Source organism: Psammomys obesus, unplaced genomic scaffold (genome assembly GCF_907164565.1).
Source record: "Psammomys obesus unplaced genomic scaffold, mPsaObe1.curated_primary_1811, whole genome shotgun sequence".
NCBI classification, from domain to species: domain Eukaryota; kingdom Metazoa; phylum Chordata; class Mammalia; order Rodentia; family Muridae; genus Psammomys; species Psammomys obesus.
The window spans coordinates 4,484,004-4,497,855 of NW_026591450.1; the positions used below are offsets into that span (position 1 = coordinate 4,484,004).

Consider the following 13,852-nt stretch of genomic DNA (forward strand, 5'->3'; position numbering starts at 1 on the left):
GTGTGTGTGTGTGTGTGTGTGTGTGTGTGTGTGTGTGTGTGTGTGTGTGTGAGTATCAGTTTGGTCTCTTGAAGAATGTTCCATAGCCTTATTCAAGAACTTCATTTCGGAAAGCAGCTGTCTTGCAGTGAGGAGGATTAGATGTTAAATATCCGTTTACCTGGACTGACTGCACTGTGTCTACATAAGATGTTATTTTTATGATCATGAAGTTGTCAGCTAATTCCTTGTATATTTATTTCATTTTTCCAACATGGAAGAATTGATAGAATATTCTACATTTATATGTTAAAATTTTTTTCTTTCTTTAGATCCATTGCAAACTTTATGTTCAAACCACTTTAATTTTATATGTTTTATTTAGTCTCTGTGCAGTATCTTATTTATTTATAACTTAATATATCATCTCAAATATTAATAATTAGACTGGCTTTTTTGAAGGGAGTGGGGATCTTGCCATGTAGCCTCAGACAGACTTTATATAGGAAACAAACTGTAATCATTTCTCCATGTCCCACATCATACATTGTCCATACTGTGTATGTAGGTTGGTATTTGTCAGTGACTTGCTCCTGTTCCAGCAAGATTCAGTTCAAGATCCTTGGTGAGAACAGGATGATCTAGGAACAGTGCATGTTGGGAGAAAATCCAGCATCACCTTCTTTTCTTTGTATCGTGCCGTGTAGAGAGAAAGAAGCCTGACTGTGGAGGCAGCTCCGTCTATCTTCTTTAGAAGCAGGAGTAGAGTTAGTGTCCTTATCATGTCTTCAGGTTGTTTTTAAGTTCATTCGAAATGGAAGGATTTTTCCGGCTAACTGAGATGTTTCTATGACTTGTGGACAGTGCTGCTGATAGAGGCCCCTTGCGTTGGAGATGCAGCCCTCTGCAGTGGATGTGAGCACCAGGCTAGGTCTATTTTTAGCCTCCACTTTGTGCTTAGATGTTCAGCGTTAAGGTGGAAAGTGTGCAGATTTAAATGTGCTCAGGGCTTGGCTGACCTTAGTGAGTCTTGCTTGGAGTCAGTGTGGCTATAGCACAGATTGGTTACTGGCTTTGTTATTAAGCACACCAAACGCCTTTAACTCATGGAGGAGAAAAAAAGCACCCAAACAGCCCCAAACCTGTCAGAACGGCAAGATTGGTGACAACAATAAGTGTTATCAAGGAAGAGTGCAATGGCTCTGTGTGTGTGCACGTGTGCGTGCAGGGATGGTGGCCAGAGGTCAATGACAGCCGCCCTCCTCCATCACTCTGCACATTTTTGAGACAAGTCCTCTCACTGACCCAGAATCTTTAGAATTCAGCCGGATTAGCTGGAAAGCAAGACTCTGGGCTCCTCCCGGCTCCCTCTCCCAGTGCTGAAATTACAGGTGTGTCCCACGTTACCACGTTCAGCTTTTTACACAGGTGTTGGGAACCCAACTGGCATGCCCATGCTTTCATAGCAAGCACTTGATAGACTGAGCCGCATCCCCAGCCCACATTCTATAACTCTAGCATTTCTGCTTCTGTTCCATTTCCCTCTGATCCTCAACTATACAGGAAGAAATATAATGTCATTCTGCTGGTACATAAATACCAGAAGGGGGTTGGGCAGTGTAAATGTGGTTTTTCCCAGACTGTAGACTTGAGTTCAGTCTCCGAGCCTGGGGTAAAATGTTAGGTCTGCTGTCAGCACCTTCCTGCTGCCAGAGACTGGGGAAGCCTGGGGGAACTGTTTCAACAGGCTTGACCTTTTCCCAGAGCTCTCTGGGGATGAGGAAGTAAATTTGATGTCACATTTAGTCAACTCCAGGACAGTCTACACTGTGAGTTGGGATGTGTCAATGTGGCTCATACAGCGATGGAAAAATTCAGTCAAAGGAGACAGCCTTAGACACAACAAGGCGTATTTCTCCATTCTGATATTAAGTGTCTGCCTAGAAAACAAGGAGCAGAGCAAGGCCTCCCATTCCTGCATTAGAATGGACCCTGCTGGGTGTAGTCTTTAATTCTGCCATAGAAGGCAGAAGCAGGCGGAGTTCAAGGCCAGCCTGGTCCAGAGAGTGAGTGCTAGGACAACCGGGGCTAAACAAAGAAACTGTGTTTCCTGGGGGCGGGTGGGAAGAAGAGCTAGAGAGGACCAGCAAGGGCACGATAAAGCTGCTCCCTGTTAAAAGCAAGCCCACAAACCTGAGTTCAGTCCCTGGAACCCAAGTAAAGGTGGAAGGAAGAGTAAAGCACAAGGTATGATACAGTGGTAGATTTTAGGTCTAGACAAAGCCACAGATTTTTATTAGGTTGAGGAAGTTCCTTTCTTGTTCTATTTTGTGAGAGATTTCTGAAAATATTTGCTTGTTATGTGTGCTTAAACATATACAGATATGTATGTATGTACATGCACACATACATGTATAAATGTACGGATTATGCATGCAGGAGCCTGTGAAGGACAAAAGATCCCCTGGAAAGGGAGTTAAAAGACAGTGCTAGCTGCCATGTTGGGTGCTGGGAGCTGAACCTTGCAATGAGCAGGGAGGTGGTGGCTCACACCTTTAATACCAGCACTCCGGGAGACAGAGACTGCTCTGAGTTCAACACCAGCCTGGTCTACAAATCGAGTTCAGGACCACCAGGGCTACACAGAAAAACAAACACACAAACAAAAACAAGTGTTCTTAACCACCGAACCATCTCTCCAGCCCCTGTTGAGAGATATTTTTAAAAACATAAACAAACAGTACATTTTGTTAAATTTCCCCTTTTACACTTATTTGGGATGATAAAGTGAGTTTTGCTTTTATGCTATTCAAGTAAATCAACTTTGAATGACAGGGAATTACCTTCACTTATATCCTATTATACTTAGTTTTAAGGACTGGGGATTAGAGCAAACATCCCCTTTGTTTGTTTGTTTGTTTGTTTGTTTTGGAGACAGGGTATCACTATGTTGCCCTGGCTGACCTGGAGCTCACTAGACCAGGCTTTCAACTTCCTGTCTCTGCCTCTTAGATATTGGGATTACAAGCATGTACCACCATGCCTGGTACCTATTAGATTTAGGTTTTTATTTCTTAAATTTATGGGTATACATGTGTGACTGTTCTTTTTTATGTGTACCCTGTGTATGCCTGGTACCCAGGGAAGCCAGAAAAACATGTCTGATATACAGGGACTAGGGTTACAGACTGTCATGAGCTACCATGTTGGGGCTAGAATTGAACCTGAGTCCTCTGTAAGAGTAGTTTGGTTACACTGCACAGATTCAGTTTTTGTTGTTTTTCTTTATTTAATGCTTTGTGAGCTTGTTTGTACATCTGTGTTCATAAAAAGAGTACTGGGCTAATGCCATATATGGGCAATGATCAGAAAACATGAACTTTCCAGGATGAATTGGACAGTGTTATTTTATTATATTCATTATTATCTCTTCTTAAAGTGTTTGATAGAATTTATCAGTAGAATTGACCTGTTTTTCCTTGTGAGAATGTTTTGGATAATCAATTCGGTTTCCTGGCTTTGGTCATTCAGAGTTTTGCGTTTCTTCTTGAGACGGTTTTGGTCATCTTGGTCTTCGTAGGCATTGTTTCATTACATCTCAGCTGAGTAGTGTAGGCGCATCTACCCAACTTTCCTACGCGTCTCCTTAGCTCTGTAGGGCTAGTTAAGATGTTTCTGCCTTCACTCTTGGTTTTAGTAACTTCTTTCCTTCTTTTCATGATTACTGTACTAAGTTTTTTTAGTGTTTTCTTGGGGGGGCCTCATAGACGTGGTCTATCTCTGTTTTGTTTCCTAGCTCGTTGTTTCTTCTCCTAATCTTTATGTCACCCCTTCGCTGTGCTTCTTTTAATCTACTTAGCACGGTTTGTATGTATTTAGGTATTTCAGAGTCGAATAGGGAACTTTCATTGTAGGGGAGCCTCCTACCTCTAAGCTATATCCCCTAGCCTTCTTTCATTTTGCCTTTTATTTTGAGACAGGGGTCACTAAGTTGCCGAGGCAGGCGTTAAACCTGTGGCCCCCCTGCTTCAGCCTTCACATAAATTATAGTCTCACCTCCACACAATGAAATAAATAGCTGTATGCAAGTTTTAAAAAATTATTTTTTAATGAAGAACATCTTCTCCACGTAATGTGCCCATTGACTGGCTTCAGAGCTGAGTCTTGGCTTGTTGTGTTTTAATTTTCTTTTGGACAGAGGACTTGGTGAACGACAACCTCAGTGCTGGGAATACTGCCTCTGCATTGGGGTGTGTGTGTGTGTGTGTGTGTGTGTGTGTGTGTGTGTGTGTGTGTTGGGATGGCACAAGTTGAGGCCAGATGCTAGTCTCCAGTGTTTTTCTCAGGTTCTCTTCACCTTGTGTTTTGAGACAGGGTGTCTCATTGGCCTAGAGCTTGCCAAGTAGTTTAGGCTGACTGGCCAGTGAGCCTTAGCAGTCCTCCTGTCTCTGCCTCCCAAGGACTGGGATCATAAATACACATCATTGCACTTAGCTTTTTAACATGGATTTGGGGGATTATACACAGGTCCTCATACCGGCATGGCAAGCCCTTTCCAGCCGAGCCATCTCCCAGGTGCCTGTATGCTCTTTTTAAATAGCTCTTCCATCTCTTAAAACTCACAGTCAGGATATGATCGCAGGAGTAGGACTCCCGACTCTACATCAGCCAGCAAGCATTTATTGAACTTCAAGTATCGATACTGAGGAGCCAAAAGTAACTAGGATCGCTGTTCATGGAAAAGACAACAGAGAAGCCAGCAATGCAGTGTGCAGCCTTGAGCACGTAAGAATGGATGGCACGGATCTGAGACAAAAACAGCAAAGATAGCCCCACACTATTTCCACGAGTTACCTCCTGGCTACAGACACAATTTTAAGTGGCTCTACTCTAAATTATGTTAAGTTTAATGATTACTGTATTTTTATCTGGCCTGTGTTGATTTTATAACCCCAAGCTGTGATCGACAGAAGAAATCAATATCAGAGTCATTGCAGGCAATTACTGTATTACGGTCTCTACAGTGGGCGGGTCTGCAAGTTAGAAAGGTTAAGGGAGAGATAGCGCCTCTTCTTTTTCTCTCTTAAATTGAATTTTGTCCTTAAAATTTCCATAATAATTCAGTGTTTCATCAAGTGAGACTGTATAGGTGTGTATACAGAGAATTTAGAAATAAATAAGTATGTGTGAATATTTTTTGATAAAGTGTACTGTCAAAAAAGTATAAATCCCTATTCTATCACCAGCTTGCTGTAGGAACATGTAAGAAAGACTCTAGGCTTTGGTTCCTCCACCCGTAAAAAGAAACGACTATCAAATAAGCATCATTGAGATACTGTCTAGCTCTGGGATTGTAGAAATACTTTTCATTTTGCCTTTCCTGTATTATTCTGGCATGGTCCAAGTGAGAGAGCATACTTTTTGGTTATTTGTTGAGACTCTGTAGCCTTCACTGTCTCAGAGCACACTATGTAGACCAGGCTAACCTCATACCTGTGGTAACCCACCTGTCTCTGCCTCCCAACTGCTAAGAGTACAGGTGTGTGCCAGCATTCTGTGTGCGAAGGCTGCACCTGTAGCCTTTCAATATTTTAATTAGATGCATGTGTTAGCCTGTTTCTGGTTCCTAGAATATTTCCAGAGACTGATTTCTGGTCTTTCACTCCATCCCTTCTCCTTGGTACCACTAGCCGTAGATGTGAGAGTATACATGCCAAGAGATTTGTTTAAAACCTACTGAATGTAGACTTTTTAACACAGCATTTCACATAATAATAGCCATGTGCAAAAAGATAAACCTGGACATAGCCACAGACAGATGCATGGGCACACGTTTAATGTGGTTGATTTGATTGATTAAATACAGGAACCCAGAAAGTTCCACAGTCTGAGTTAGTACATAAAGAACCATCAGCACAACTTTAATAGGCCAAATACCCGCACAGCTCTCTATATGTCAGCTTCACTGTCTGCTCAGAAACTGAGCGATTATACAAGGATTATTACCAAAATGTAGATACAGCTAACATCCCAAGAAATCAACAAACCCGTATTTAGGCTTTTAGGGTCAATAAACTTAAGGTCTACATACTTTGCTGAACTCTCCTACAGTCACTTTCCAGGTTAAGATCTGATAGTATAAAACGCTAGACTTTGGTTTTGTGGACCTCAACAAAATAGACTGCCATTCTTTTCAAATAACCGCACTGATTATTACATGGCTCTTCAAAACGTTGTGTTCCTAATTCAGTTTTGTTTTCTAGCTTCAGGAGATAATTGGGAAGCTGGCCATTGTTGCATGGTCCTGTAATCTCAGTATTTGGGAGCAAGAATTAGGAGGACCACCATGAGCCTAGGCTAGCCTGAGCTTTATAGCTCTTAGCCAGTTAGTCGGTAAATAACTTGGCATTACTAAGTCATCTATTCAAATGGTTATTTAGCATCTACTTCACACACAATACCTTATTTGGTTGTGGTAGCACATGCCTTTATGACAGCACTCAGGATGCAGAGGCAGGTGGATCTCTGTGAGTTCGAGGCTAGCCTAGTGTACATAGTGAGTTCCAGGACAGCCAAGGATACATAGTGAGACCTTGTCTTATATTTTTAAAAAAAAGAAAGAAAGAAACAATAACTTGAATAAGCTTTAGAAAGGAAAGAAATATAGTAATCTTGTATTTCCTATATAATGTTATATAATAAATAGCAACATAGGACTTTTTATAAAATATTTTTCAAGAAAAAAAATATTAAATGGAAACTAATGCTTTTGCCACAATTCTGTAGCATCTAATTTAAGTATTAAACCTCAGCTGTTATTATTTACCTGTGAGAATAAGATAATCCTAGTTGGGGTATGTCCCATGTAATAAGTTCATTATTTGTTGCAAACAAAAACAAAAAAGGTATCATAACTTCTGTTGCAAATAAACATTGAAAAATGAGCTTGCAAAAATTTGATTATAAAAACAAGAATGAAAAAAATAGGGTAAAAATAGAAGCAGCATGAGAAAAATTCCACTGTTCTCAAAGTAAGGAAGGCAGCAGTCCATCCGCCCCCCTGGCTTACTTTGTAGAGTGATGGAGTGAAGGGGTACAGGCAAATACCACTTTAAACTTAGCCCCGCGTAAGCACAGGCTGTACTTTATGGCCTGGGGTATAAAATGCAGTCCTTTCACTGGAACAAGCCAGCCAGGGACAGATTTCACTCTGGCTTCCAATTGGTAAACAACCCACAAGCTCAACTTCAAGGCTCTAACCTTTAGCTTTAGAACTGTTCCACAGAAATGAGCTGGCTATCACCTCGGGTAGCAGGGGAGGGGAGGAGGGTGTGCCACGTCCATGTGATCACACCAGATCGATGGCAGTGGCCTACCCTGTACACACAGTTAACAGACCACACACACACACACACACACATACTGCTTCAGGTTTGTGCTCAAGTCTACTCAGAAACTGGGCCCCTGCGTGTTCTGCTTTTTACATAGGCTATTCTCTTTGCTTTTCCAAATGTTAAAAAGATGATTCAGGCCTTGTGTGTGTGCCTGCGCAAGTCTATGTGTGCCATGCGCACACAGGTGCCCTCAGAGGCCAGAGGGCATCGGACCTCCTGACCTAGAGCTGCAGGTGCTGATGTGTCCCCTTGCACACGCTTGCCTCAGTGTGTGCTCAAATAGAGCTGGTCCCCTGTGTCACTTGACACCAAGTGTCCATGTCACAAAAACATGTTTGATGAGTTCAGGGCTTCTTCAGCTGCTGGAATCTGCCTGCGGTAAGCATGGAAAGCTCTCACAGTGAGAGCCTCAGGGTCTGCAGCAGAGAGGCCCAGGATCCCCGTGTGGAGAATTATCCATTTCCCATTCTATGCTAAGAGGACTTGAGGACAAAATGCATCAGAACCATTCATATGCTTGTGTACATGCTCGATGTCTGGGGTGTGATTCCCAACACTGCAAAATGGAAGAAAGAGGCACATTCATGTAGATTGCCTACATTTCAAACAGTAACTTAACCACAAAGGCTATTGGAAAATATCAACATCTCTCTTTTTTTCCTTGAAACTTTACAGAGGAAAAAAGCCACAAAATCACTATTACTGTTTTTTTTTCCCCTTAGTATCTGTAAACTTTCTAAGTCCAATTCATTTCTGAGGGGAAAAGATAACAACGCCAGAGACCTATGTTATGACCCCAGCCCCTGCCTGCTCTGTCAACCCTTGGAATGTCTTCAGTGCGCTTTGTGTTCTGTCTAATGTTAGGAATCTTATTTCAGACTTGCAGATTCCAGTCTGCTACTAGAGGATTATTCGTCCAAGTTGAGCCCTCAAACAAAGAGAGCCAAGCGGAGCCTTCTGGAGGAGATGGGAAGCCTGCCGGGCGACTACATGGTGCCTATTTACTCTGGACGGTGTGTGTGCTTTCTCTTCCTGTGTGCAGTTATTGTAAGTGAGGAGTCAGTAGCAGCTAATGTTTGTTGAGGACTCACTGTGTATTGGGTTAAGGAGCTTGGAACCTACACGGAGAAAGATGGGCTTGTGGGAATCAAGGGATTTCATTTTCAGCTGTTTGTGTCCTACATGGAATACATGACGAAAGAGAATAACTCGGACACAATGCCGTTTTTCTGGCCTGTTGACATGGGAAATAAAGCTTTAGATGTGAAGGGTTAAATACTGTTTATAGTCAGTACATATAAAGTTAAAGATGTAAAGGGTATAAAGTGCAAAGTAAACAGGAAGGACAGAGGGAGGAGGACAGGAAAGGGCACTAGAGGTATGAATAAGATCAATCTTTGTATGCCTAGAGTGTCAACAACAAAGCTTGTTACCTTGCAGAATTAGTATATACTGATAATTATTTTTAAAAATTATGTATGTTTAAAGACCCAACTATAAAATGCTGGGGGACTAAAGAAACCCGCTCTGCACCGGAGTCTTGTGTGGCATTAGGACATATTCATACACACAGCAGCTCTGGGCTGTGCACAATTCAGAGCCCACAGTCGCGAATCAGGTCTTGGGCTGTTCATCTCTGTTTCATTGTACAATGTCATCTCTTCTGGAGAAAAAATCCTAACTTCATCTTTTGTTGACCAGTGAGACTCCTTGGGTGGATTTCTTTAAGCCTTGTTACCATATGTGTAAAATAGGGGTGACAGGTTACCTTTGGGGTTTTATTTGGATGGGATGAAATACACTATGGCAAAAACACCAGACCCATGATAGGAATCATTGCTCTCGTCATTCTTAATGTTAGAGGAAGACATTTTCTTCTGTAACAAAAGTTAGACTTTGTTATAGAAAAGTCTATATTGTTGTCTGTGTATGATCATTTTGCTTGTGTGTATGTGTGTGTGTGTGTACTGCCTTCATGCAGTGCTCATGGGGCTCAGAAGAGGGCAGTGGATCCCTCGGATTGGAGGTACAGATGGTTGTGAGCCGACATGTGAAAGCTGGTCACTGAACCAGGGTCCTCTGCAGGTGTTCTGAGCTGCTGAGCCGTCTCTCCAGCCTCACACCAGGGCTTTCTTCGGGCATGGGCAGTGCCTGCCTGAGGTGAGTGAAACTAGGTAGCTTGTCATTACGGCGCTGTTTCTATGCTCTGCTCTGCTGTTTCAGCCAAGTGCACATCGGGGGAATTAGAGACACAGAAGAAGAGAGAATTAAAGAAGCTGCGGCTTACATAGCTCAGAGGACTCTCCTTGCGAGTGAGGAAGCAATCGCAGCCTCCAAGCTGTCCACCGCCTCCACTCAGTCCGCAGCCTCCGTGATGTCCACAGCCTCCACTCAGTCCGCAGCCTCCAAGCTGTCTACAGCCTCCAAGCACTCCACGGTATCCAAACAGGCCACATCCACCCTTCAACGAGAGGAAACGTTTGAAAAGAAGTCGAGGAACGTTGCAATTCGAGAAAAAGCAGAAGCTCTGTCCCTGAGGAAAACAGTAAGGAGAGCTAATGTCAGGCTACTTATAAGAGTGGAAATGTGTTTTGTGAGCTGTGTGTGAGCACGTGTGTGTAGGTAGACCTGTTTGCTTCAAGGGCAGAACTATGAGGTGTTGGAAAACAAAGGGAAAAGACATCAGAATGTAGGTCAAATAAAAGCAAGCTTTGGAATGTCAAACTTCGTAGAAATTCAGATGTGAAAGATTTAAGTAAGTTTCTAAAGCCGCTTTAGAAACCCACCATTGGGTTGTTGCTCAATCTTAGGGTTTAAAACAACCAAACTCACTTTTAAAACCAGGAAAGAAATGGTTTTACCTAACTGTAAAAATAAGGATCACCATGTAAAATTAGTTCCGAGAATGCAGTGAGTCGATACTGCTTGCATAATGCATAAAGCCATGGGTTCAGTCCCCACTGACCCATGAAGTGGGACACAGGGATGGCTGTCTCTAATCCTTGCACTCAAGATGCAGAGGCAGGTAGATCAGAAGTTTAAAGTCATCCTTGGCCATGAAGTGAGTTGGAGGCCAGCCCAGACTACATCAGTACCTGTCTCAGAAATAAAACAAAACAAAGGAAAGTAAAGGTTTGGCTTCCGCTTGTTATTTTAGAACTAGAAGTAACTTTGACTTGGTCATATTTTGAAAATGTTTGGTTGTTTACTTGCTTACTTTTCCAGTTAGAAGAGACCCAAGCATATCATGGAAAGCTAAATGAAGACCATCTCCTCCATGCTCCCGAGTTCATCATTAAACCTCGTTCTCACACAGTCTGGGAGAAAGAGAACGTGAAACTACACTGCTCCGTAGCAGGCTGGCCAGAACCTCGCCTCACATGGTAGGTTTTCCTTGAGGAAGCTAACAGAATTGATTACCAAGCTGAGTTTACATGCAGAGAAAATGCCTGAACTAGCAATATGCAAGAATCAGCAAAGGTACCTGTAGGTTTGTATGGTTTCAAAGGAATAACGGCTTTGAGAGTTTTAGGAACAGGAAGGACAGGTGGTCTTGCATACAGGTTATGCATCTTAATATTTTATAATCATAAGGGCGGGAGAGGTGGCTCGGTAAGGTTGGTGAAGAGCCTGCGTGCTGCCATGACGACCTGGTTTGGGTTCCTGCCCCCATGTACGATGCTGCATGCTCCTGTAAATCCGGAGCTGAAAAGCGGGAGACAGGAAGAGCCCTGATCCTAGGCTGGACAAATAGAAGGTGACTAATAGAAGGAGACACTTGATTTTGATCTGGCCTTCACACACACACACATGCATGCACACACACACATGCACACACACATTTGTACACATGAACACATGATTATGTATTTATAAAAAAAAATAACTGAAATTCATAGGGCTTCTGCTTCTATCCCTCCTGTCTCAAAAATCAAAAACAAAAACAACAATGGCAAAATGCCAAAAATGACTATGAAATTATTTTATAACAAACAAATATGGCAAATATTTTATAACAAACAAAAATGAGAAATGCCACAAAATATTTCTAATATTTCAACAAAAATAAATTTTAACTTATAATTCGTGAAATATGAAAACAAATTTAAAATTAATTGCTATTGCCTCCACCCTTCCCTATGACTATAGAGTTGCACCATCCAACTCTTTTCTTTTCTTTTGTTCTTGTTTTTAGAGACAGGGTTTCTTTGTGTAGCCCTGGATGTCCTGGACTCGCTTTACAGACCAGGCTGACCTCAAACTCACAGAGATCTGCCTGCCTCTGCCTCCCCGAGTGCTGGGATTACAGGCCTGTGCCCCCATGATGGCGGCACCATCCAACCTTTGAAAGAATGTTTCCTCTTTAAAAATCAGTCAAACATCAACAACAAAAACTGAGCCAGCACAATGGCTCAGCGTGTAAAGCACTTGCCACCAAGCCTGATGACCTATATTCAAGCCCCAGGATCCACAGTGATGGAAGGAGAAAACCGAGCCTCACAACATGCCTGTACATTATTCATTCATATTTTCTCCCTCTCCCTTTCCCTCCCCCCCTCCCTCACACACACACTAAATGTAATTTAAAAATTATAGCTGGATGTAGTGTCCCATGCACACCTTTAATTCCAGTGCTTGGGAGGAAGAGGCAGGAGGAACTCAGTGAGTTTGCGCCAGCCTGGTCTACAGAGTGAGCTTCAGGTCTACAGAGGATCACAAGTTCAAGACCAGCCTGGGCTACATATTGAGCCTGTCCAAAAATCAAACCAAAACATACACCACCAGAACTACACATAAGCAACAAAGATAACTAATTACTGGTCTAGAGATGAGCTTCACTGGTAGAATACCTGCCTTGTGTGTAACTCCCTGAATTAGCTTCCCAACATACACACACACACACACACCTCACACACCACCCCCGACACCACATGCATGCACACACACACATCACTTACCAAATGAAAAAGGAAATCCAGACATTCCTGTGGAAATCCATGAAGAAAACAAATGCTTAGATCCTATAAATATTAAAAAAATCCTTCTCTGATAAATTGAAATATATATATATATATATTACGTTAAAACATCCTACTCTCATTTCTTCTGTGCGTGGAGGAGGCGACTTCCTTTCACTTGTTGAAGGTCTCCATTCACTGAGACTCATTCTTCACAACAATTCTCCCAGGAGGGAAAAGCCAGAAATTTTCAGAGGAAGTTTTCATGCTCAGTGAGAAATACAAGTCAAAACCCAAGAGCCAGAGAGCAACTGAGGAAACCATTCTGTTTCTGAGCGGGCTGGCAAGATGTCTGGGTGGGGCAGGGGCCTTCCATGATTCTGAGAGCCGCTGTCACCCCTGGGCAGATTAAAACGTTGATCGGTGCTCACACACTCCCAGCAGGCTATGGTGATAACGGGGTCAAGTCCAGGTGTGTGGAGCAAGAAGTGGCTACAGTTTGGGGGTTGAGTTACAAAAACAGACATGAGGCTTGTAGTCTGAAAAGGTCTTGAGATTCTCCCAAAAAGACTCGTTCCCAGGTAAACCCAGCTCAGGGAACAGGTTCTTTACAGGGTCTGTGTCTCTTCTTGCACATGGGGCCTTTTCTAAGAAGAATCAGCTGGGATTCTAATGTATGTCACAGCGTGGGTGTAAGGTGTGTCCTTTTCTCGGGCACCCTCTTCCTCACAGAGCAGGAAACTCATTCCCAGGTGAGACCCCAAGTTGTTGGTGATCATGTTGTTGGCTTTCAGGCTTCTTTGGTGCCCGGCTGCGGATTCCTGGCCCTGACACTGAGTATGGATGTGAGAGAAATATGGGGCCCTGGATTGGGGGAGGGGAGCTAAGGGGATGCGCTTGTAAGGGTGCCTGGCACTTTCATGCTGCCTCACGGATAGCAGCTAAGTCCCGGGCCTTGCCTTTCAGAGGCGGCTGGCTCCAAGTTTCCACTGGCCGCTCTTAGATCATGGGAGCCTGAGGTCTGACAAATGCGAGCAGGCTGCAGCTGTTCTCCTGGCCAATCTCACATTACTGGCCACGTCTATTTAAGTGGAACTTAGAGGTTATGCAGAGAACACGGCACGGCAGAAACACAGCACTCAGCAAGGCCAGGTACAGAACGTGTCGGCATTCCCAGATCACCCTGAAAGTAGAAAGAATCCTGCCTGTGTTTTTTTGTTCAGTGTAAGAACTGCTTTCAGATGATGCCGATATAGCAAGGTCGGGAAGCAAGCCATCGTGGAGAAGGGCCTTGTCAACACGAGGGAGATAGTTCTATGGTGGAAAAACCTGAGATTTTAATGTTTAATAGGCCATTTTCATACAATAGCCTGTTTAACATCTACTGGTTTAAAGGGAGGAAGCAGAATGGGATGTTGTTTTATTTGCACACATTCTGGAAGGTTATACTAGGACCTAAGAAGAGCAATGCCCCAGTGGAGTCGGATGAAGGGACCCTGTGTGCTGAGCAGCCTGATGTCC

At 43.1% G+C, this 13,852-nt stretch overlaps 1 protein-coding gene across 1 annotated transcript in view; it reads left to right on the top strand.

Annotated features, from left to right (window-relative positions):
* Myom1 (myomesin 1) overlaps positions 1-13,852 on the top strand; it is a 103,233-nt gene that overhangs the window by 7,429 nt on the left and 81,952 nt on the right. The window contains exons 3-5 of the mRNA XM_055610186.1: positions 8,252-8,386; positions 9,597-9,918; positions 10,599-10,756. Coding sequence (XP_055466161.1) covers positions 8,252-8,386; positions 9,597-9,918; positions 10,599-10,756 — 615 coding nt within the window. The remainder of the gene's footprint in view (positions 1-8,251; positions 8,387-9,596; positions 9,919-10,598; positions 10,757-13,852) is intronic.